Raw genomic sequence first — 26,452 nt, 5'->3', positions numbered from 1 at the left:
ATGGATCCTACAGGTGAGGGGTCTCCACAGCATGCTCATGTGTCACAGCCACCGGGTGACGCCTCCACCTCTGCTATCTTGGCTGCAATTGAAGCCAGCAAAACCACATTGAAGGGCCACATTCACACTCTGACCCTGCAATGTGGACTTATCCGGCAAGAGCTATATAAAATTAAAGGCCACCTCACTACTGCTGAATCCTGCACATCAGAAGCAGGGGATATCGCTGATAATACACAACATGATGTTGCAGACTTGCAGCGGACAGTCACAATTCTGATGGCCCAGTCAGAGGACACCGAAAAAATGCTCAGTCGTAATAACGTGCGGGTGGTGGGGCTCCCTGAGGGATCTGAGGGTGCACACCCCACTCCTTTTTTAAGGAAATCCTAGGCCTGACACAAGTGTCATCCACTTATGGAAAAGGGCCCACGTGGTCCCAACGAGCCCCAGACCGTGAGGATCCCCGCCTAGGCCATTTCTGGTCTGCTTTCTCAATTATAGAGACCGAAATCTCATACTTGCAGTGTTCTCTTACCACATTTTCCATTTTTTTTTACACCATGTGGCCTTTGGCACAAAGTAGTGCTTTTTGCTGGTTTGGGTATAGGCCTCGCCACCTGCTCTCTTAGTTTACATGGGAGAGGAGATGGCAAAGGCAGGGTAAAGTTAACTGTATTGTATTGTTTTGTTTGTTTATCCATCCATTTACTTGGTGCTGACCAGTACCTTCTTTGCTGCTCATGAGATGACCCTATTTTTTGGTCGCAGTATCATTCAATCATATTCTACACTAATGCATTTACAGCCCAAAAGTGCCTGAAAAACGCCCCAGTGTGAAACGGGTCTTAAGGTTGTATGGTGGAATGTCCACCATATAAATCATAATTTAAACAGGCCCTACTTTTCCAATATTTAAAATCCTACAAACCTCACCTGCTACTTCTCCAAGAAACCCCCCTCATGAGCAGCAAACTGTAAGCATTGAAGAGGCCTTGGGTCCAAAAAGCATTTCATGCAGCGTGCTCTACCTTTGCCAGAGGGGTCTCTATATTGACCAACAAAACTTTCCCTGGCGCCGTGAAATGCGTTCATACTGACCCTCAGGGGAAATATGTCATGCTGGTATTGACCTTATGGAATTGCAGATATATTATAGCTAATATTTGCATTCCGCCCCCCTTATCTCAAGTGGTGCTGTGTACCGTATTAGAAAATATTGCTCTCTTCACCCCTGCAAAGTTATTGCTAATGGGCGACTTCAACACCATACTATCCCCAGAATTAGACAGACCCATATTACCTAAACCAAGGATGCCCAACCTTTTGAAGAGCAAGGGCCACTTAAGTGACTTGGTAACCGGTCGTGGGCCACAATGAGTGAATCGGGCGGATGACAGGTCTGTGTCCACTCTGCATATCGAGAGCAGACACAGCCCACTCTACTCTATGGGCCCTTCGATCCGATCCACCCAGGTGGAAGGGGATGGATCCTCTTCTGTTTTTATTTTAGTGGATCGGATTGGAGGTAGGCCGTGCACCTGCTGATCAGTTTGAAAGCAGCCCAGTAACCACTGCAGAACAGATATGCCCATATTTGGTATCACTCCACCCTTGACAGGAGGCGGTGCTATACAGGAAGCATCAGCTTATGTGGCTCTGCCTTGCAGCTGCTTGCTTTCTCTACCGCCAGCTTTATTCACAACACTGATGCTCTGGGATGACGGCTCGGCAATCTGGGCTTGCCAACCAGCCATCCCAGAGCAGAAGGTCGCGGGCCACATCAGAGGGCTCCACGGGCCACATGTGGCCCCCCAGGCCACTGGTTGGACACCCCTGACCTAAACAATTCAGTGGAGATCTTTGTGCCTGGGGCTCGGGCGACAGGGCTAAGGGAGGCATGAAGGTGGAAACGCCCATCCTCCAGAGCCTACTCCTGCTTTTTGGCTTTGCACAAAACTTCCTCACGTATTGATTTCGTTTTTGTAAATGCCTCCCTTCTATCAGATTTTGTTGCTGTCTCCTACCTACCCAGCGGTCTCTCAGATCACTGTCCCCTAGAACTGACCCTCTGTACCCCTACCTCCCGTAATGCCTCATTGTGGAGATTGGCCATAAATAAAAACCGCAGACATGATCAAATACCACCAAAAGAAAGCTCTATTTGTGGTAAAAAAAGGACGTCAATTTTGTTTGGGTACAGCGTCGCACAACCACGCAATTGTCTGGTTAAAGTGAAGCAATGCCATAAAGCAAACAAATTACCTGGTCATTGAGCAGCCAATTCTTCCGGGGCTGAAGTGGTTAATAGCTGTAAAATATTGTAATTATGAATATATTTAATTTAGCTTGTATCTATTTAGGGCATAACATATTATCTTCACAGAAGTCTCTGTTATACAGACAATTCGGTGCCTAGGCTTGTGTATCTAAACAATGGGACCCAAACCTCGTTGTTCTACACATATTCACTTCAAAGGACCCCATGTTTGGATATGCAATGAAGGGAGGCCAACCCTTAATCAATACTTAACTTCCCGGGAAAAGGTCAAGTTAATCTCGCGCTCAGAATAATCACAAGGATTTGCATTAAAGGGGGCTGACTTATGCAAAGTATAGGGATTGGAGATGTAGCCAGTCCTTAACCAGGAATAGGGAAGCCCACCAATCAAAGAAAGAATAGTTACTTTATTGTCAAGGGGCGGGTCACGAGCGTGCACGTTATCCACGGCATTTGTAAGCAGGCAGAAGCAGATAAAAGCCTCTCAAAGCTGCAGCTCTCCCCTGATCAGGGACACAGCGACTTTCAAGGGCACGTAAGGTCTCTATGTGGTTGGTTATCTGGGCACCCCAAGAGAGGACACCCACTGGGCATGAAACTGTGTGTTTAGTTGCATACTGTATGTAAAAGGCTTAACTGGCACAGGAGTATATGCTGTTGATAGTACCTTGGCTTTGTTGCTTGGTAATATGTCTTCCCAAAGAAAAAATACGGGGATTAAAAAGGGCAAAAAAGCATCGTCACCTGAGACGAGAGCTTCTAGCCGGACACCCACTTTGTACTTTCCTCTTCGGTAATATATGACGCACCTGTGCAAGATGAGCCATTGATTCCAATAGGAGCGACAGCCTCTCCTAGAGTGCCTGGGCCTGCATATGTCACTGAGGATCGCTCCATTAATCGCAAAGTCCTCGCAAAAGGACAAAAAACGAAGTAGAGCTCCCTCTGTTACTTCAGATCTCCCTTCAGAAAGGTCTGAAGATGATGAGGATGAGGAGGACCTGTCTCCTCTCTGGGTTCATTAAAATTCCCACAGGCTGCATGTTCCTTTCCGGTTCATCCTTTATTGGAGAATCTGATATACGCAGACTGGAAGCATCTGGTTTTTCTCCTCCTAGGAAGTTTGAGGTTCTCTATCCAATGGAGGAGAAGTTTACCAAGAAGTGGAGTCTGCCCAAGATGCGGCTATTTCTTGTAAATAAAAGCTTAACCTGTCCTGTGGACAATGCCCAGGTATTTAAAGATCCTTCTGAGAAAAAGTTGGAATCTTTACTGAAGTCTTTCTTTCTCCTGACGGGCGCAGTGACCCAACCGGCCGTGGCAGCAGTGGGTATGTGTCAGGTCTTAAAGGATCAGGTGAACAGGGGCTGAAAGACCTGCCTCCAGAGCAGATAACATTTTGGGAGAATATGCCCTGGGCCTTATGTTTCACAATAGATGCCATCAGGAATTCTATTCAACAAGCATCTCGCCTTACGCTCCAGCTGGTGCATATGCACAGAATTCTTTGGCTGAAGCACTGGTCAGCAGAAGCTCCATGCAAAAAGCTGTTGACCAGCTTTTTCTTCCATGGTGAACGCCTCTTTGGGGATGATTTGGAAAAGTATATCCAAAAGATATCAAGCGGCAAGACTACTTTGTTACCGGAGAAAAAGAAAAACAAGCGTCCTTCTTTTAAACATTCTCTCTCCCCAGCTCCTGAAACATCTGCTTCTAGGCAGTGGCGACGGCATTCTCAGACAACCACAAAGGCTAAAGACCAGGGCCAGGCCCAGAAAAACAGGAAGCAGTAGAGGCAAAGAGCTAACAAGCAAAGCCCCAAATCTTCCTCATGAAGGGGCGCCCCCGCTCGGCCGAGTTGGGGGACAGCTTCGGCAGTTTTCACCTGCTTGGCAGACAGAGATCCAGGACAAATTAGTGGTTTCTGCTGTATACCTGGGGTACAAGCTGGAATTTCGAGAGACCCCACCCTGTCGGTTCAGAAGTTCTGGGGTTTCCAAAGATCCAATAAAAAGAGATTCTTTCTTCCGAGGTTTGGATCATTTGCTGTCTCGGGGGTAATCAAGGAAGTCCCTCAGAGAGCGAAATAACGTGGAATACCCCCTCAAGGGTGTGACTTTTAAAGTGACACAAACACATAAATTGTAGAAAATTATATAACAATTTTATTTAAATAATTCAAATCAGGACATCAAGAAATGTCCTAAAGAGGATAAAAAGCCACATGCAAGTGGTATACAGATCCTATTTCATAAAACAATTGAACAGACATAAGACCAAAAACAGTCCAACCCGACAGCCGTTTCGGTATCTGTGATCCTTCTTCAAGGGGTATTACAGACGGTTATTGTGTCAGAAAGTTACATGTATATTAGAAAAGAGATATATACATACATTACATAGAAAAAAATCAACTTTAACATTATTTACAACTCAAGTGATTAAGATTATTTGGAAATGAAGAGAGGGACAAGGAAGAAGATAGCCATGCGATTTTAGTATTTAACAAAACAAACATATGTTACTTACAACAAATAAGATCTGTAAAGAATCTCCTGTCTCAGCATAGAAACGCACCAAAAGGGATAAGATGTATGTGAGAGAGCGAGGTGCAGGGTTTTATTCAAACCTCTGTGGTTCCAAAACCAAATGGAGACGTCAGACCCATTCTGGACCTAAAGGATCTAAACCAGTTATTGGACATTCGCCATTTCCAAATGGAAACCATTCGGTCCGTGGTCGCCACCCTACAAGGCGGGAAATATTTGGCGTCTATAGACATCAAGGGTGCCTATTTACATGTGTCTATTTATCCCACTCACCAAAGGTTCATAAGGTTCGCGGTAGAGCATCGCCACTTTCAGTTTGTGGCTCTACCTTTTGGTTTGGCCACTGCACCCCGGGTATTTACAAAGGTTCTGGCTCCACTGTTGACAAATTTGAGAGCACAGGGCATAACAGTGACAGCCTATGTAGACGATCTACTTGTGATAGATCAGTCAGTGGCAGGACTAGATCATGCAGTGCTCAATACAGTGAGATACCTGAAGCATTTAGGATGGATCATAAACTTGCAGAAATCCTCTTTACAAGCCCTAAGATGGGTAGAGTATTTGGGCATGATCATAGACACAGCCCAAAGCAGGGTATTCCTGCCAGAGCCAAAGATCAGGTCCCTAAGAGAATTGATCCACAAAGTCAGAACGAAGAGGGGACCATTAATTCGCCTTTGCATGAGGCTATTAGGGAAGATGGTGGCCTCCTAGGCTGTTTTAGGCTTTATGCCCAGTTTCATTCGAGACTACTGCAGAACGGCATTCTAGCTGCCTGGAACAGAAAAAGCCAAGCTCTGGACTTACCCATGCACCTGTCTCCCCAGGTGCGCCAAAGCTTCAGTTGGTGGTTAACCACTTCGTTACCGGGCCTATTTTGGCACTTCTCTCCTTCATGTAAAAATCACAATTTTTTTGCTAGAAAATTAATCAGAACCCCCAAACATTATATATTTTTTTTAGCAGACACCCTAGGGAATAAAATGGCGGTCATTGCATTGCATTTTTCTCGCACGGTATTTGCGCAATAATTTTTTTCAAACGCCTTTTTTTAGGGAAGAAAACTGTTTCATGAATTAAAAAATAACAAAACAGTAAAGTTAGCCCAATTTTTTTGTATAAAGTGAAAGACGATGTTACGCCGAGTAAATAGATACCTAACATGTCACGCTTTAAAATTGCGCACACTCATGGAATGGCGCCAAACTTCGGTACTTAAAAATCTCCATAGGGGACGCTTTAAAAATGTTTTACAGGTTACTATTTTTGAGTTACAGAGGAGGTCTAGCGCTAGAATTGTTGCACACGCTCTAACGCACGCGATGATACCTCACATGTGGGGGTTTGAACGGTGTTTACATATGTGGGCGGGACTTGCATGCGCGTTCGCTTCTGCACGCGAGCGACCGGGACAGGGGCGTTTTAAATTGTTTTTATTATTTTTTACTTCTATTTTTTATTTTACTTCTTTTTTTATTTTTACACTTTTTTTGACATTTTTTTTTTTTGATCACTTTTATTCCTATTACAAGGAATGTACACATCCCTTGTAATAGGAATCACTGTGACAGGTCCTCTTTATGGAGAGATGTGGGGTCAATAAGACCCCACATCTCTCCTACAGGCTTACAAGCATGAAATCGGTGAAAAAAAAATCACTGATTACATGCCGACAGCCGCGATTGCGGCTTTGTTTACTTCCGGGTACCGGGCGTGACGTCATAACGTCGCGCCCGGTCCTCCGACGGTCATAGAGATGACTGTGACCGTCTGGTCACCAGTCATCTCTATGGTACACCAACGAGCGCCGGCCGGTTCGCTCTCCGATGGCACGGGAGAGCCCGGAGAAGCACCGGATGGCGGCGGGAGGGGGGACGTCCCCTCCCGCTGCCTAGAAGAACGATCGAGCGGCGGAACCACCGCTTTGATCATTCTTCTGGTGCACAGAATCGCCGGCTGAAGACGGTGATATCTGAATGATGCCTGTAGCTGCAGGCATCATTCAGATATCACCGCACAAAGTCCAGGACGTCATTTGACGTCCTACGGGTCTCAAGTGGTTAAAGACCAAAAACTTGTGGAAAGGAAGGTCCTTTGTCCCAGTCACCTGGAAGGTGGTGTCGACGGATGCCAGCCGGTTGGGCTGGGGAGCAGTATTGGAAGAAGCCTCAGCCCAGGGTACCTGGGCCAATACAGAGGAGAGCCTGCCCATCAATATTCTGAACTTTGGCCAGTATACTTGGCTCTCAGAACCTGGAGACACAGGTTACAGGGCCACCCGGTTCGGATTCAATCCGACAATGCTACTGCAGTAGCTTATATCAATCACCAAGGAGGCATCCGGAGCCGGGATGCTCAGAAAGAGGTGAATCGGATTTTGATATGGGCAGAAAAACATGTTCCTTGTCTTGCTGCAATCTTCATTCCAGGGGTAGAAAACTGGCAAGCGAACTATCTAAGTCGCCAGCAACTGTCACCAGGAAAGTGGTCTCTCCACCCCAATGTCTTTCAGGCAATATGCCAGAGATGGGGGACCCCGGATGTAGACCTGCTAGCTTCCAGGCTCAATAGGAAGTTGGACAACTTTTTGTCCAGAACGAGAGATCCGCTGGCCTACGGAACGGATGCTCTGACAATTCCTTGGAATCAATTTTCACTGATCTATGCATTTCCTCCGATCCCTCTCTTACAGAGATTGCTGGGCAGGATCAAGAAGGAGGGAATACCAGTACTCCTAGTGGCCCCAAATTGGCCCAGGAGGCCCTGGTACGCCGATGGCAGTAGTAAGACCTTGGGTGCTTCCACTACGTCACGACCTGCTGTCACAAGGTCCAGTGTTCCACCCTTCCTTACAGAAGCTAAATTTGACGGTCTGGCTACTGAGACCTACATTTTGAAGAAACGAGGGCAATCTGGTCAAGTTCTTTTTACACTCATTAATTCTAGAAAGCCGGCCTCCAGGCTAATCTACTACAGAGTCTGGAAGGCGTATGTTTCCTGGTGTGAATCCAGAGGGTGGAATCCTCGAAAGTATGCTATAAGTAGGATTCTCGCCTTTTGCCAATTAGGAGTGGATATGAAATTGGACCTGAGTACCATCAAGGGTCAAATATTGGCTCTATCAGTCTTTTTTTCAGAAACCATTGACATCTCATTCCCTAGTCCGGGCATTCATTCAGGGAGTACTGTGGATGAATCCGCCGGTCAAATCACCCTTGTGTCGCCATATTCTTTTGATTCTTTTAAGCAAGAAATTGGCCTTTCTGATTGCTGAAGGGTATCGGAGTTGGCAGCTCTTTCTTGTAAAGAGCCTTATCTAATTTGTCACAAAGACAAAATTGTACTACGCCCTCATCCTACCTTTCTTCCAAAGGTAGTGTCGGTGTTTCATTTAAATCAAGACATTATATTGCCTTCCTTTTTTCCTGAACCGCGAACAGCGGAGGAAAAGTTATTGCACTCTCTAGATGTAGTGAGAGCAATAAAGGTTTATCTGCAGCCTACGGCTCAGATACGTAAAAAGGATGTTTTGTTCATTGTGCCATATGGTCCCAAGAAGGGCCTGCCGGCAACAAAATCCACCATTGCTAGGTGTATTCGACAAGTAATTGTTCAAGCTTATGGTTTAAGAAATGAGGTTCCTCCTTTTCCTGTCAAGGCGCACTCGAACAGGGCAATAAGTTCTTCATGGGCAGTACGTCACCAGGCTTCGATGGCTCAGATCTGTAAAGCTCCTACTTGGTCTTCAGTCCATACATTTACCAAATTCTATCAAATTGATGTAAGAGGACATGAGGATTCTGCCTTCAGGAGCAGTGTGCTGCAGGCAGCGGTCTAGGGCTTCTTGTCCGTTGGCGGCCTGATTGATCTGTGTCTCCCACCCTTCATATTGAGCATTGCTCTGGGACGTCCCACTATGTAATGACTAGGGCTCTGTGTCCTGTGGTGTACGATAAAGAAAGTAGGATTTTTAATAACCGCTTACCTGTAAAATCCTTTTCTTTGAGTACACCATGGGACACAGAAGGCCCCCCCTTCTATGGGATCCTTACTGCTTTGCTATAAAAACTGAGGTACTTCCTGTATGGGAGGGGTTATATGGATGGGAACTTGTTCTCATTGGTGGTGCCAGTGTCCAATCACCTCTGGTGACCATACAACCCACTATATAATGACTAATGCCCTGTACACACAATCGGTTCGTCTGATGAAAACGGACCGATGTATTTTTTTCATCAGATATCCGATGAAGCTGACTTTCATCAGTCTTGCCTACACACCATCGGTTAAAAATCTGATCGTGTCCAACGCGGTGACGTAAAACACGACGACGTGGTGAGAAAAATGAAGTTCAATGCTTCCGAGCATGCGTCGACTTGATTCTGAGCATGCGTGGATTTTTGACCAATGGATTTCCCCACAGACGATCTTTTTTTTTTTATCGTTTTTTTAACCATAAGAAAAATTTAAAACCGGTTCTATTTTTTTCCCCGATGGGGAAAAAATGATGGTGCCCACACACGATCAGTTCGTCCGATGGAAACGGTCCATCGGTCGGTTTTCATCAGACGAACCGATCGTGTGTACAGGGCATAAGGCTCTGTGTCCCGTGGTGTACTCAAAGAAAGGGATTTTACAGGTAAGCTGTTATTAAAAATCCCAATTTTTCTTCACGTAAAGTCCTTTTAGGCTGCTTTTAGAGCTGCAGGCAGTCCCCAGTTTTTCTGTTAGGCCTGTTAGCTGTATTGCCCACCCCTTAGTTTGACTGTTTTTGGATGTCCCAAAAAGGTTAAAGACTTTCTTTGTCTCTCATTGGGTGAGAAAGAAAATCAAATTATATTCACTATATTCACAGGTGCCATCCATCTATGTTTATGATCACAAGTGCTTTGCTACAAAACTGTGGCATTGCTGGTATTAGGAGGGACAATGCTGTGGGCTGAAATGCAGCATTTTGTTTGCCAGTGTCCAATCCTCTTATAGGCAACTGTATAACCAAAAGTCCCTCAATAGACTCCATACAAAAAAAATTTGGTGAGTACAAAAATTATTTGTTTGTGCCATGAATGCATTTTAAAAGGGTATTAAAGCCACAACCAAAATGTAATGTATTGCAGCTTACCTATAATTTTATTGGGCCTTTTCCCCTCTGTTTTCACCTGGCCATCTGGCTAGTAACACACTTCCTATATTAAAATGTCCCTTCTCTGTATGAATGAGAACAGGGGACACAGGAGACAGCAGCATTGTTAACTTAACGGGGGGGGGGGGGGGGTGGTAGTGTAGTTAAATATACTAGCAGGTTTAAATACACTAACAAATTGAAGCCAAACTTCAGCATGCACTTTATAATCCGTTACAGCAAACATTTTTTTCCTCTTTGGGATAAAGGTTTTAAATAAATAAAAGTTGTTCATTGCAAGCACCCATGTCAGTGTTAAGTGGTTTGCCTCATCCCTGTAGACTGATACATCTGAAAGAAAGACCATTGGTTTGAAAAACAACAGACTTACTGGCTGCGTCACCAGATAAAAATAGAAGAAAGTCTAAAAAATAAAATAAATGCAGACATCACATCTAAGAATTGGTAATCTGCAAAGTTTTGTGTTTAATACTGCTTTAAAGCTGAACTCCAGGAATATGCATGTTAAAGGCTCACTGTAGACCAGCTTAGTTCAATCCAAATCTCCACATGCTATAATAGACTGGCTGCTGAGGGAGCCTGAATGCACTGTAGTTCGAAGATATAGTTCCAAGTTCAATTCTGTGAACAGGGTCCCCTCTGTGTTAATACATGCAGTACATAAGCAGCATTTCCAATTTACTTAGAAAGTCCTTTCTAAGCAATGATCATTTGGTAACCCTAAATGTAAACTTTTCTTTCAGCTTCATATGTCTTCTTAAATCTAAAGAAATTAATAGAAATAATTGTATAGATCAGCCATTTTCAACCAGGGTTCTACCAAAGACTGCTAGGCTGTGGCTGATTACCCTCCAATCTGATGGTGTCTGGATAGTTCAGGTTCCAATGCCATTTGGCAGAGCCAGCAGCATTACACCGTTGATCTTTTTAGCTGCTTGTAAGGGGGTTTTCCTTCCATTGAACTGCAGTGAATTGATTTTAAAATGGATTCCCTGAGACTTGAATAATATTTTAAGGGTGCCTCTGGGGAAAGAAGGTTAAGAGAGGTTGGTATAGATGCTATAACAAGATAATAAAGTAATATTTCTGAAACAACAGACGTATATTTAGCACTTTCTTGTTAAAGCATACCTATAGTTAAAGGATATTTAAATCCAAGAACACAAATGTAGTTTATTGCTGCTTACCAGTCGTTACATGTTGTGTCTGCAGTAGTTTTATTTTGTAGCAAGTACAGAAAATACCTGCTAAGCTTACCAAAAATGTTATGACTGGCGGCTAAGCAATACCAATGAGGCACCGAGCCGAATGGTAATCCTGGTGGCCATATAATGTTGGGTAACGTAAAGAGGAAGAGAACAAGGGAGCAAATACAGGATTAACATATCGCAAATACATTAATTGCAGTACATATAGATACATGGTGTCCATGTTACTTCCTGTGAACTGAACTGAAATCATAAACCATTTTATCGTCCTGTTAACAAACCCCCCCCCCCCCCATGTAATGGAGGCGTAAAGAGGAAGATTATTAGGTGAGGAAAAAAGTGAAAAAAACAAACGCGCCCCCCATATCGAAGGACTGGTGAGCATTAATATTTTCCATTATAGACCTCAGATTAGCAGGTGTAAGCGCGACTTGCACCTAACTGATTTAGCACCCTCTACCTTTTAGGTAGGTGCTAGAATAGGATTTTTCTATGTTTAGGGTATCAGTGCAGGCACATTTAGGCAGGCCTGTGCTTTAGGCTAGGCCTGCTTGTTTTGATCTGGGAGTGTTCAGTGCAGTAGTGGGTGTGATCACCTGTGCTCTGGCTCAGAGACGCCTCTCTTTTTACCCTTCCTCGCTTTATCCAAAGGAAGAAAGGGGGAAAAAGGTTCTTGTCTGTCGTTGGAATTTACTAATTTGCTATAAACTGTGGATCTTATGCACAGAGACTAAAAGGGAGGATGTTTTGTGCATTGCAGCCAAACAAATGTAAAATAAAATAATTTTTAAATGCCAAAAGAAAACATTGCAGTTGTCATAGCTATTCTTTGTGTTATTCAACAGCTTGAAAAATTGATTGCTGAGTTACAGGAAAAAAGTAACAGACTTCAGAAGCGTCTTGACCAAGCAGAGGAACAAGCAGTGCAGGCATCAAAACAGGTTATAACAAAGATTTACTTTATTTATTCTAACGCTATCATGTATGGAGACTAAAAAGAAGCTCTGATATGTAAATAATTTAAAAATATAAAGTGAACGGCTCAGCGTAGTCATTGTTGGCAAATCTGAGACGTGAAGAATTTGTGGCCCTGGACTTTGGGAAGTGGTAAATTACATTTCTACTGAACTTTTAAAGCCAAACTCCAGACACAGATACAAAATGAATGCAGCTCTGTGATCATTGATAAATCCTTAAAGCAGAGCTCCACCCTAAAGTGGAACTCACGCTGATCGGAACCCTCCCCCTTCCGGTGTCACATTTGACACCTTTCAGGGGGAGGGGAGTGCAGATACCTGTCTGTCTAAAGACAGGTATTTGCACCCACTTCCGGCCACAACAGTCTCGGGCAGACTGCGGGCATGACGTCAAGAGAAGTTGAACAACGTGCCGTGTAAACGAAGCCTTACAGTAATCATTCAGTGGTGCTGTATTGCAAGCGGCATGCGGATAGGAAGAGAGATGAACTCATCAGTGCACTACTGCTTTCGCTGTCTACCTAAAGGATGGGGATTAGTAGGAGACTTGTAATGAAAGTGAAATAGCAGCAGACAAAGAACAGGGCAGAAATGTCCTGTGAGGCAGAGTTGTACAAATCTGAGAAAATGGGTGTAGTGGATAGAAATACAAATCCTTTTGGCAGGTTAAATCAGTTCTCGTATGTGAATTTCATCTGTGTATTTAGCTGTTTGCCTGGAGTTTAGCTTTAAAAAATAAGGAAAGGCTATCTAACAAAGGAATATTAAAATGCTGCTTGTCCTCTCCCATTACTAATGCTGCATAGCTAGGAGACACTTTTTGCATCTGTGGGCACGGCTAAAAGGTGGGTGTGGCCAAAAGTGAGTGTTTCTTCCCGGTCTATAGCTCATAGTGTGCCACCTTTCTGCCTTTATATAAACTAAATGGTGCCTGGAGGTGCACTGAAGAGATTGTGGAAGTAAAGCTCAACTGAGGCCAGAAAGTGTCAGGGCCAGTGTATTTTACAAGGCCCATGGAGACCTCCTTGTTCCATTCCTGGCTTCCCTTTATTCTCACTGTCTGACTGAGGGGGCCCTACCTGTCTCCATGAGTCATGCTCATGTAGTTCTAATTTATAGCCTCCTATTTTGACAGAACTCATTTCCTGTTGTCTACAGCCCATACTGCCCGCGGTTATAGACCCAGACCAAACTGGGCTCATGGCTTGCAGAGCCACAGATGTGAACTTACGTAGATTACACACCAACATTCATGCTCCACATCTTAATGAAGGCTCCCGGCTTGTGGCCTCATTGGACATAGAAAAGGCCTTCGACACTGTCGAATGGCCTTTTTTTGTGGGAGGTGCTTTGCAGAATGGGTTTCTTGTTGGTTTTCATTAAGAAGTTACAGGTCTTATGGCCCTCCACACTTCTCAAAATATAAAATTGCTGCAAATTTGCTGGCTGGTATAGAGGGTAGCCCTGTACGCGGATGACCTCTTACTGTTCCTAAATGTGATGCCCTACAGATATTAAATTATTTCCCATCTGAAAATGAAAATTCTCTCAGTTCTATAAATTACCAGAACTCATTGTATGGACTAAACATATTGAATTTGTTTCCCAAATTGTCACTAACCAGGCATTCTCTCCCCTGTACTTACTTATCTCAACCTTCAACCTACCTAGATCACATAATTTTTGTTATTATTATCATTTTCGTTGTTATGCTGGCATTATGGCACGGTTGCAGGGGACTTGCACATATTCTGGACCTGTTCACCCATTGTCAGATTCTGGGACGAGGTAGTGGCCTTGTTGAATTCCATTATTTCTACCCTCTTGCAACCATCGATGTCTGTAAGTCTGCTGGGACTGGTGGAGGATCTTCTGCCCACAGTGGCTAGTCAATCTCGCATTATTTTATGCTAGAAAAGCCATTGCCCTGCATTGGAAAAAATCCACCCCTCTACGCTTCCATTTTGGAAACAACTGGTCAATAACAGCTTACCACTTTTTAATTAATAAATAATTTTGTTTTTGAAGGTCCCCATATGCTTTTTGTTCCACTTTCAGTAGGTGGATTAGTCAGCTCACCATTTAAGCTTATGACCTCAGAAGTTTCCCCCTTTCAGAGCACATGCCTCTAGATCAGTTAGTGCGTTGTAGGCATTTCAGCATCAGGCATCTGTTGCTCAGATTGCAAGCCTGCCATCTTATCTTCTATTCACACGTTAAGTTATACCAGGTGGATGTTCAGGCCTCAGCTTATAAGCTTTGGATGAAAGATTCTTCAGACAGTTCTGTAGTCTCCCTTAAGCCACCTTTGTTAACCTACTGTTTTTCCTTGCAGGTCTGTTAGCCTTTTGTTTTCTGTTGCAAACAAACGGCTAACATCCCAATATTTCAGAACTGTATTCCATGTCCTGAAATGTACGACTAAGAAAATAGGGTTTTTATCTTAACTGTATATTCATTTTCTTGGAGTGCATTGCCTCCGTTCTTATCCTTCACTCCTATCATTGTTTGCTATCAAACTGTGAAATACAGCTTTACTTTGCCAGTGTCTAACTCTTCTAAAGATTGTGTTATGTTTAGTAATTCATTTTAATTGTTTATTTTATTTTATTTTTCAAATTTTATTTGTGGCCACATTATTTTTCCAAAAAACAACATACGTTTTTTTCTAAATTACTGTGTTGATTGCATCTGTTACTAGGACAGGAATTGAGGGATAATATCCTCAATAGGAACACAGAATACAGTACAACTATTCAGAGATTCTAACCCTTCCCTACTCGTGTTATGAAAATGTGCAGTAGAAAATGAATACCAAGATAAATAGCCGAAACGTCACACTTGAAGTACAGTATGTTAAAATGTCAACCATACAACGATGTCTCTAAAGGTTCTGAGCAACTGAGGAATCATATTCAAGGATTGCTTTATGCTTAGAATGTATATCATTTTTTCTACTTGCTAATTAACACTTTCCAATTACAGAAAGACATGCTGTAAAACGAATGGCAGAATCATGCACATACTAATTATAACAATTTATCTAATTATTTTAATTAACAAAATGATGGCTCATTATGTGAAATATAAAAAGTCAGCCTACCTTTAACTAATGCTTTGCATTGTGGTATGTGAAATGACAGAACTCAAAATCAGTTTTTTTCTAATTGACCTTGCTCAGGTTTTAGGAGCATCCTGGTAGTTTAGAAGAGGGTTCAGGGGGAAAACAGTCATATACAGGCACCTTCTGATGACTGGTTTAATTTATTTATTTTCATGACTTACTGATCACTAATGGGCAGTTGTAATAATCAAAATCACATTTTTTTAAATTGATATAATAGCATAGCCTTACCTCTCAGGGAATACTTTATTGATGATTATTTACTTTATTACCTTTATAAGAAAGTTTGTTCAGTTTTGCCCTACCAAGCAGTCAGGTCATGTTGGTTGTTTTCAACAAAAAGATCAGACGGTAGCCTGGTTAGCCTGGTTAACCTGCATGGAGACCTTACAGCCCAGCACTGAGCTAACATTTCTGCTTGGATAGAATGATAATACAGCATACAGAATACCAGCACACAACTGTCCATGAGCAATCTGGCTATGCTATTGAAATGCAGTTTGATCTGCTTTGCCTCCCTTAGTTCCTCCCTCCTCATCAATATGTTAATGAAATTTAAAAAAAAACTGTTTCCGCTTGCTTGCCTTCTTCCCGTAGTGCACCCTGGTGCCATCTCTACCCAAGTAAGCAATGCACATGCACCCCACCATCCACCTGATGTAAAAGAAAACATGATGCATTAGACCAGGCCACCTTCATCCATTGCTCCATGGTCCAGTTCTGATGCGCATTTGTTCATTGTAGGCGCTTTGGCCGTGGAACAAGTTAGCTTGGGCACCCTGACCAATCTATGGCTACACAGCCCCAAACGCAACAAACTGCATTGCACTGTGTGTTCTGATACTTTTCTATTTGAACCAGCAGTAACTTTTTCAGCAGTTTGAATCTATTAGATCGCACTATATGGCCCAGGCTTTGCTTTTGCATCAATGACCCTTTTTCCGGTTTTCCTTCCTTGGAGCACATTTAGTAGGCCCTGGCCATTGAACATACCATAAGAACTGCAGTTTTAGAGTTGCTCCGACCCAGTCATCTAGACATTACAATTTGGCCCCTGTCAAAGTCGCTCAAATCCTTATGTTTGACCATTCTTTTTGCTTTCAACACATCAACTTCAGGAACAATATGTTTACTTGTTGGCAAAAATATCCCACCTAATTTCAGATGCCATTGTAACAAGATAATCGGTGTTATCACTTTACTTGTAGTAATAATGTTATGGCTGATCAGTGTATATACTTTGTGTGTGTGTGTGTATATATATATATATATATATATATATATATATATAATTTGTGTGTGTGTGTGTGTATAGATAGATAGATATACAGTACATATATCAGAGCTGTGTAATCCGCTAAATATATTGTATAATGATATTGCAGTCATTAAAAAAAAAAGGCTACTGTATGAACAATATGATTTTATTCATTTAACCACTTCAGCCCCAGAAGATTTAGCTGCTTAATGACCGGGCCATTTTTTGCATTACGACACTGCATCGCTTTACCTGACAATTCAATTGCGCGGTCATGCAATGCTTTACCCAAACAAAATTGATGTATTTTTCTTTCCCCCACAAATAGAGCTTTCTTTTGGTGGTATTTGATCACCTCTGCGTTTTTTTTTTTTTTTCGCTATAAACAAAAAAAGATCGGCATTTTTGGAAAAAACACAGGGGCAGATCCACAAACGAATTATGCCGGCGTATCTATTGATACGCCGCGTAATTTCAAAGTTCCCACATTGTATCTTTGTTTTGTATCGACGGAATGAGAGATCGATCCGACAGGCGTACGTCTTAGTACGCCGTCGGATCTTAGGTGCATTTTTCCGGCGGCCGCTAGGTGGCGTTTCCGTCGAATTCCGCGTTGAGTATGCAAATTGGCTAGATACGGCGATCCACGAACGTACGTCTGGCCGGCGCATTTTTTTACGTCGTTTGCTTTCGGCTTTTTCCGGCATATAGTTACCCCTGCTCTTATGAGGCGTACTCAATGTTAAGTATGGCCGTCGTTCCCACGTCGAAATGCCGTGGGAACGACGTGGGTAGAATGACGTCACCGTCGTAAGCATTGGCTTGTTCCGGTTTAATTTCGAGCATGCGCACTGGGATACCCCCACGGATGGAGCATGCGCCGTTAAAAAAAAAAAACGTTGTTTATGTCGGGTCACGGCATATTTACATAAAACACGCCCCCATCACATCAATTTGAATTGCGTGCCCTTACGCCGCCAAAGATACACTATGCCGCCGTAACTTACGGTGCGCATTCTTTGAGGATTAAAAAAAAAAGTAAGTTACGGCGGCGTAGTGTATCTTAGATACGCTGCGCCCGGCGGAAATATGCGCCGATGTACGTGGATCTGCCCCACAATATTTTGTCGTTTTTGCTATAATAAGTATCCCCAAAAATGCACAGATTACTGTGTAAATGTCACTGGCAGGGAAGGGATTAACACTAGGGGGGCGATCAAAGGGTTAACTGTGTTCCCTCTAACTGTAGCGAGATGGGACTGACTAGAGATGATGACAGATCGTTGTTCCTATCTAGTAGGAACTTAGGATCTGTCTCTCCTCAGCTCACAGAACAGGGATTTGTGTTTATACACACATGTCCCTGTACTGCCTCTCGTGCCCGCGACCACACGTGGCCAGCGTTCATCGCGATTGCTGGCCACGCGTGCCTGCTATCCCCACTTAAAAGGCCGACGTACAGCTATGACGGCTCGCAGGAATGGCCAACCTGTTAAATAACTTTGTATATATTAGTATATTGTTACGATATTTCTGTAGGTTTCCCCTACTTACATACGTAACTTTTTCAAATGCTATGATATGCTTAACTGCATTCATCCATTCTCTGATAGGAGTTATAACTTGCATCCACCTCTTAGCAATTTGCTTTCGAGCCTGAAGAAGTGTTTTTTGAAAAAAGATCTTTACATGTCCTGACCATTCTTCATCATTCAACAGTCCCAACCAACATACTTCAGGGGTACAAGGCACCGGTCTTTTAATAATTTTGGATAATTTTTTTATTACTTGACTCCAATATCCCATTACCTCCCTACATTACCAAATTAAATGGCAGAAATCTGCTTCACTTGATGACATTGCAAACATTCTGGTGTTGACCTTCTACCTATTTTTATATAGTCTAATAGGGCTAAGATATATCTGATGCATTATATACAATTGCGTCATATTGTTATTATCTATTGGCGATACCAACAAATGCGAGGAGCATATCTCCTCCCATTTCTTATCTTATAATTTATTATGAAAGCTTGCTTCTTTAATAATTTAAGTCAGCCAATAAAGGGTATCACTTGAACTCTGAACTTTCTGCAATAATTGTTTGTTGACATGGTACAATTCTCTACCACTGAACGAAATTCATCCAAGTTTATAATGTATTTATATTTATTTTTCAGCTTAATCTTGTTGTTTCCCAGAGGAGAAAAGCTGCTCACAAACTGGACCTGGTAAATATCTAAAAATATCCCCACGTTGGATATAATTGGGATTATATAACCTGCAGTGCCAGCGAAGGGGAACGTGAAATTGATGGCTTCTTGTCTGCAACTGAATGGACAGCGATGAACACTCAAACTGGAAATATGAATGTTTTCAATTATAATGGGGACTTATGACTTTATTTTATTTTTTGTTTTTTTTTACTCCAAATTGCTTATGTTAAAAACTGTTTTATAAATGAAGCAAGTTTATTAACAGTTTGTTCAGTCATGTAATTAATATATTTAAAAAATATATTTTTTTTATACAAGGAGAAATGCATTTGTTTTTACTCATATATTTATCTTTCTATATAGCATCATCATATTTAATTGCATTCTTTTTAATACAGTATACTGTACAAATATTGTTTATAATATTAAACTAAGGGTAAAGAGAAGTTTTATGGGTCCTGTTCATTAGAGATTATATACATTGTAAGGATAGGGCTGCTGACTGGTTGCTAAGGCTCGTAGCATCGCATTCTTAGTTGAGGAACTAGGGGTGTGCATCTGCTTCACTGTCAGGATGTGGACACAAAACAAAGCCTGTAGTGAGAGACCATTCCGACTTCCATTGCTGACATCTATTAAAAATGCAAGTTGTCACACTGATTCTGTGGTTTCAATGCTTTCTGAGGCACAGATTGGAAAACGTATGCAGATCAAGTCATCTGACATTCTAACCTGCATGCTTTTTCGATGCCAGTGGCTTGGACAGTTATGCAAGCCAGGGACAGTCAATCAACTATCATTTTTATGAAGAGGTCAGCAATAGCATCCTTTAAATTAGCCTCATTGCATGTGTTTTCCCAGATGGCCATGGAAGGGGACAGCACTTTTATAATGTTTTTTGCCAACTTTATTGTGTCAGCTATTAGATGCAGCACTTAGCCTGGGTCAATACTGATGTGGTGCAAGTTGAATCTGTTTTGCAATGTAATTTCAAGGAGCATCTCTAGTGCGAGTGGATGCAGTTCAGAAGCAATTCTAATGTGTTTTTTTATGGGGTTTGTATACAGTCAGACTCTCTCTCTCCCTCCCCTCCCTCTCCCCCCTCCCCTTCCTCTCCCCCCTCCCTCTCGCTCTCCCCCTCTCTCCCTCCCCCTCTCTCTTTCTCTCTCTCTCCCTCCCCCCTCTCTCTCTCTCTCTGTCTGTCTGTCTCCCTCTCTCTCTCCCTCCCCCTCCCACTATCTCTCTCCCACTCTCTCTCCCTCTCTATTACCCTCTCTCCCTCCCACTCTCTCCCCCTCCTGACATGGACTAGGGATGGGAGATAAGGAACAAAGCAAAGACTTGCAGAAAGTCCACTAGTATTGTGGTATCTTAAAGCGGGTGTAAACCCGCATGACATTTTTTTTTTTTCTCCTGTAAGGCAAAAGTCATAATGAGCTAATATGCACCGCATATTAGCTCATTATGAAATACTTACCTCGGAACGAGGTGTGTAGCACTTACCTGGTCCACGCCGAGCGAGATTTCATCTTGCCTCGGCGTGTCTTCTGGGTATCGCAACTCCAGCGCTGTGATTGGCTGGAGCGGCGATGACGTCACTCCCGCGCGTGTGCGCGGGAGATTTAAAACTCGGCAAGGTCCGGCGGCTGCCGGTCCTTTTGCCGTAGATCCCCCCTGCGCATGCGCCGCAGCGCATTGCGAGGGGAATATCTCCTAAACCGTGCAGGTTTAGGAGATATTCTCCTTACCTACAGGTAAGCCTTGTTATAGGCTTACCTGTAGGTAAAAGTAAAAAAAGTGGGTTTACAACCACTTTAAGACAATTCTATGTAGTTACAAATTGCACTGCACTGTAATAAACTCACACAGGACCCTTTTGAAAAAATCTCATCCGAATCGCACTGCATATATGTGAAAGGCCTCCATTTTATTTCACTTGTCATGCAATTCCATGCACTCTGGAGCACATAGGATATTGTGTCAGCGTGAACAAGGGTTTATAGAGGAACTTAACTCTGAAGCTGTGTCCAATAATACGGCAGGGGGAGGTTAAAAGACTAGTTGCCACCCTGCAACAAATCTTTTCACATTACTGGCTTAAGCCTAGTACACAAGATCAGTTTATTTTCATTCAACCCAGCGGGCTGAAGAACACTAAAAACCAGGAGCTTGCTGTACTAACGATGTGATGTTAGTACAGCGATCGCCTCTGTTGTGCTATTGTGCTTTGACAGGGCCCCGCCAGAACACATCGGTCAGCACTCACAGCCATTGGCTGCCAGCGCTGATTAGATGCTGGTTTTCCAGCATTCCTGTTTGGCCAGCTTCTGTTGGACAGGCTAGTGTACACATGGGCAGAATGTCAGCCAGTTTATGTTGAACCGGCTAATATTTGACCTGTGTGTGCCAGGTTTTATCATGCCTTGTTTTGCACTCTGTGTGTGGAGATGACCATCATGCTAGAGGCAGAGCTTTATCTTCAAATGTGACAGCCTCCAGGAAGGAGAACAGTCAGCAGCGCAGTAGTGACATAATCACACCGGATTCTAATTCTCCTGAAACTAGCAGTCAAGAGGCAGATATCCTGTATGCACAGGAGTGTAAATAAAGGTAATTATTGCGCTATTCTAAAGTGAAGGAAAAAGGAAAGCAGCTACATAGAATATGACAAAAAATCTAAAGTAAATGGGAATGAATATGTAGCGCTAAAAGAGAAAAAAAGTGAAACGTGAGTGAGTGAAAAACTTTTATAGTGCTACATATGCGAACTAAATCGCCTCAAGGAGCTTGGTATCCATTTCCTACAATTTTTTTTCAGAATAGATGGGTTTTGAGTTTTTTTCTGATGATTCCCTTCCGTTCGGATGCTGGTTGGTAAAGCGTTCCATAGTCGAGGTGCTTGCACTGCAAATCTTCGTTCTCTTTTGGACTTGTAACGGACCTTGGGTATTTGGAGTAGATTTTGGTTGGTAGATCGGAGGACGCGATTTGGGTTGTAACATTTCAATTTTTCGCATAGATATTGGGGTGCACTGTTTTGTACACATTTGTGCATCAGGCAGAGTGCTTTAAACGTGATTCGATCTTTTACGGGCAACCAGTGAAGGGACCTAAGGGAGGGAGAGATTGATTCCCATGGTTTTTTACCTGTTACAAGTCGTGCCGCCTTATTCTGGATGACTTGTAGGCGAGCAATTTGGTACTTTGGGAGTCCAAGGTAAAGGGCTTTTGCGTAGTCGAATCTGGAGTTGATTATCGTTCCCACCACGACTGCTATGTCTTCTTTTGGGATAAAGGGAATGAGTATACGTAGTAGATGCAGCAGATGGTGGGGTCCGCTGACTACTGATCCTATTTGTGCATCCATTGTCATGTCAGAGTCAAAAGTGACTCCGAGACTTTTGACTTTGGTGCTAGGGGTGATGGTTTGTCCCAAAATGGGCGGGGGTGTCCATGTTGTCATAGCACGTCTTTTTCGGTTGGCGTGGAACAGAAGAAGTTCTGTTTTTTGATCCATTGAGTTTAAGGTAACTCTCCGTCATCCAGTTCTCTATCAGAGTAAGGCATTTCTCTAGTCTGTGGTAATGATCCTTTTTGTTGCTGATACGAAAGTAGAGTTGGGTGTCATCCGCGTAGGAATGGTAGAGTAAATTCTGGTTACTGATGATTTCGAGGAGGGGGTGGAGATAAATATTGAATAGTACGGGCGACAAGGGTGATCCCTGAGGGAATCTGCATGACGCCGTGCATTTTTCAGAAGTGAAAGGACCTAGTCTCACTATCTGTGATCGGTTTTCCAGAAAGGAGGTGAACCAGGGAAGATCCGAGTCTGCCACTCTAGCTACTTCAGCTAGGCGGGTCAGCAACAATTTGTGGTCTACTGTATCAAAAGCTGCACTTAGGTCCAACAGTACCAGAAGACAAGATTCTCCTTCATCTGCAGCTTCGAGAGCGTCGTCCCATATTTTGAGAAGTGCTGTTTTCGTTCCATGACCAGGACAGAAACCCGATTGAAGTGGGTCCAGTAGTTTGTGGGTGTCTAGATGGTGTTGTAGCTGTTGCTCTACTGCTTTCTCCATTACCTTGAAGATGTTTAGGCCTGTTATGGGACAACGATGGTTTGGGTCTTTGGGGTCGAGCCCGGGTTTTTTTTAAATGGGTTTGATTTCAGGGAGGTCGGCACCATGCCTTCCTTAAAAGATTAGTTTATGAGGTGCGTGATAGCCGGTGCCAAAATATCGGCACATTCTTTCAACAATTTAGTGGGAATGATATCATTAGGTGATGTACTGTCTCGCAGGGTACCGATGATATTTTTGGTGGTGTCGACGGAGATAGATTTTAGTGTAAATTTCGTTGGTTGTGGCATATTTGTATTAATATTGCCTTTTTGGTTTAAAGGGGGGTGGGTAGAGGTTCTCTTTTGCTGAATCATTTCACGGATATTTAAAATTTTGTTAATGAAATAATCCGATAATTCGTTGCAAAAATCTTGTGATTTAAAATTCGGAGCCTCTAGGCAGGATGGATTCATGGTCTGAGTAACTAAATTAAAGAGTTCGCGGGGACGGTTGTGGGCTTTGGCGAGGATATTAGAAAAATTATAGTTTTTTGCTTTAAAGATTTCTTTGTGATATTTATTGGTAATTAATTTGTAAATTGTGTGATTTTCCTCTGTTGAGCTTCTTCTCCAGGCTGCTTCCGCTCTCCTGCGTTCGTGCTTCAGCAATGTGAGATTGTCGTTGAACCAATCAGAGTTGTTTTTTCGGATGAGCGTTTTCTGTTTTGGAGCTACTATGTCTGCTGTCTGTAGCAGAGCTTTGTTGATGGAGTTGAGTGTTTCCGCTGCTGTTTGACATTGTTCTATTGTTTTTATTTTGTTTATTAATGTAGTTTTGAAGAGTTCCGAATGGAGCTTCTTCTGGGATCTTGTCCAGTGTGTTAACGGGTTTGTTTGTTTTTTTAAGAGGGTCGTTTATAGTAATTTTGAATTTGATTGCACAGTGATCTGTTCAGGGTAGGATTATCATTTTCCAGTATGTTGATATCCATATTTTGTTTAAAGATGAGATTGAGAGTGTGACCTGAAACATGTGTGGGCCCGCATACCAGTTGCTGCAGACCTAATCCTTCCAAGTGGTTGAAGCAGGCGTCGGCGACGGGGTCCTGTAAGGAGTTGGCCCAGAGGTTGATGTCCCCAAGTAGCAGGAGATGTTTGATATTTAAGGTATAAACAAGTGAATGGTGATATAAAGTAAACAAGTCCACATAAAATAACTGATATAATAGCAATGTCAGTCTCAAATTAATGAAGAACCTCACAGTAAAGTTATCACTGAAAACATAAAAACCGTCAATGGAAAAATCCCTCCAAATGAGTGGTGTGTATAAAACACTCTTACCGGAACCGTTGGAGCCGAGTGTCAACAACAACAGATCAATCAGACATGGGTGTTCCCAATCAGTGGGTAAACCAGATATCCAAGGGAGTCAGAGGAACTCCGAGTAATCCCGGCAGAAATCTGGATCGAAGAAACCATGAAGTGGACCGTTGGATCCAGTTGTTAGCGACCAGTCCTCAGTCGGACATAGATATTCAAGGTGAGGGAAGACCAAACAACCCAAAAGATCCAAGATGCATCCGGAAGAATTCAAATGATTCCTGGTGTTAATAGCCCCAAACTAGGGTAACAATGACCAAATGGAAGGGCCCACAAAAAACTCCTCTGATGCCACTTCCAGTAATGACTTCCCCTATGCACAGGAGTGCCTATGCACACTCACATATCAGGAAATGATTGCACTACCATTTTTCAGGAGGAATTCAAAACAAAAGGTTGATTTTTCAGGTTGCTGCTTAGGCACAATTGACATTTCTAGATGCCCCCATGACATGACATATTCTCATATCTGAATTTAGCTCTACTTTAAGCTGAAATACGATGTACAATATAATTGTATAACCTTCTTTAGCTCAACCAACAACTATGTAGTACAAGGACCTACCTAATTGGGTACAAATGGAAGGGATTGTTTCCTTAGCCCTCTCAGTACATGGTTTTGGTAAATCTAAAACTCTAAATCAGATTGTGCAGGTATTGCATCAGACTATAAAATTTTGGGTTTGCTTTAGTTTATTTTATTGTAAATGTCGACAGGTTTTATTTTAGGCTTAGCTGATCAGTTGACCACATCATACAGTCAGATATGCTGTTGTGTTACTAAAGTGCTGACATGTTAAAGTGGTTGAAAAGGTTTGATTTTTTTAAAATAACAAACATGTGATACTTCCACTGTGCAGTTTGTTTTGCACAGTGTGGCCCCGATCGTCCTCTTCTGGGGTCCCCCGGCGGCTCTCGCGGCTCCTCCCTGCATCAGATAACCCCCTAGGAGAAGCGCTCTCCCGGGGGGTTACCTTGCGGGCATGCTCCTCAGTCCAGCATTTGGCATCCATAGCCGCCAAATGCAGTACTCGGCCACGCCCCCGGCGCCCGCGTCATTCGTTATTTGATCGACCGCAGCGGGAGCCAATGACTGCTGCTATCAATCTATCCAATGAAGAGCCGAGAACCCTGGGCAGAGAGACGGCACATCCTTGGCGTGGGATATTCCAGGGCTCAGGTAAGTAAAACGGGGGGTTGGGTGGCCTGTGACTGACAGAAGTTTTTTTCACCTTAATGCAAAAAGCAGGAGGGTTTACAACCCCTTTAAGGAAACCTTTTGTGGAAAAAAAACATGGCTGTTGTTGCCGATTTATAATCTTTCTCATTTTACAAATGTTAATTGCCATGCTGTTATGCAAAGTGTCTGGCTTTAGTACTTCTAGTTAAAGTACAACTAAAGGCTCCTTTATGACAGTCCAAGTCCCAAATCCAGCTGCTATGTGATCAGACCTTGTAAAGTAAAAAAAATGTCTCCTTTACCTGTCCTGACTGAGCCAATTCCTCCATCATTTGTGTTTTCATACACTTCCTCTCCCAGACACTGCAGCTCACAGTGAGCATCGAGGCGGTTCAGCAACAGAGACAGAGCTGTTCATTCAGAAAGCAGTGGGCTGGACTAGGTGTGGCAGTGGGCGCAGGACTGATGCCGCGTACACACGACGAGGAAAATGCAATTTTTTTTAATTGGTCATTAAAAACGGTCGTGTTTAGGCTCCAGAGCACTTTTCTCGTTGCATTAAAAATTTAGAACATGCTCTATTTTTTTCTCGTAGTGTTTCACGTCGTCGTTTTTCTCGTCGTGAAAAGCGGTCGTGTGTACGCTTTAACGATGGAGAAAAACCGTGCATGCTCAGAAGCAAGTTATGAGACGGGAAATTAGCATAATCAGCCCAAAGGGTGGCGCCATTCGAATGGAACTTCCCCTTTATAGTGCCGTTGTATGTGTTGTACGTCACTGCGCTATGTTCGAGCATTTTTTATCACGGTCGTGTGTATGCAAGGCAGGCTTGAGAGGAATCACGAATACGCGGCATGAGTGTGGCTGTTTTGTTTGTTAAGCTGCAGACTTGTGAAACGACAGCAAAAAAAAATTAATCTCGCTGTATTACAAGTAGGCATTGCCTTCATGAGCAGTGCAGCATTGTTGCCACACTATCACAGGAAGGTGCATTAGGTAGACTTCACTGGCAGGCTTAATGGGTATTTATGGGACTTTGCGGGGGGGGGGGGGGTATATACATGCAGATTAT

General features: G+C 43.0%; 1 protein-coding gene across 2 annotated transcripts in view; it reads left to right on the top strand.

The window, feature by feature from the left end:
* SCLT1 (sodium channel and clathrin linker 1) overlaps positions 1–19,206 on the top strand; it is a 274,496-nt gene extending 255,290 nt beyond the window's left edge. The window contains exons 21-22 of one of the 2 annotated variants that reach the window (XM_040330836.1): positions 12,030–12,125; positions 18,724–19,206. In XM_040330836.1, the coding sequence (XP_040186770.1) occupies positions 12,030–12,125; positions 18,724–18,786 (159 nt within the window). In that variant the 3' untranslated portion in view covers positions 18,787–19,206. The remainder of the gene's footprint in view (positions 1–12,029; positions 12,126–18,723) is intronic. The other variant, XM_040330841.1, reaches the window with a different exon arrangement.
* Positions 19,207–26,452: the final 7,246 nt, after the last annotated feature.

Source organism: Rana temporaria, chromosome 1 (genome assembly GCF_905171775.1).
Source record: "Rana temporaria chromosome 1, aRanTem1.1, whole genome shotgun sequence".
NCBI lineage: Eukaryota > Metazoa > Chordata > Amphibia > Anura > Ranidae > Rana > Rana temporaria.
Note: the sequence above shows the minus strand (reverse complement) of the source record. Positions and strands in the feature narration are given on the sequence as shown.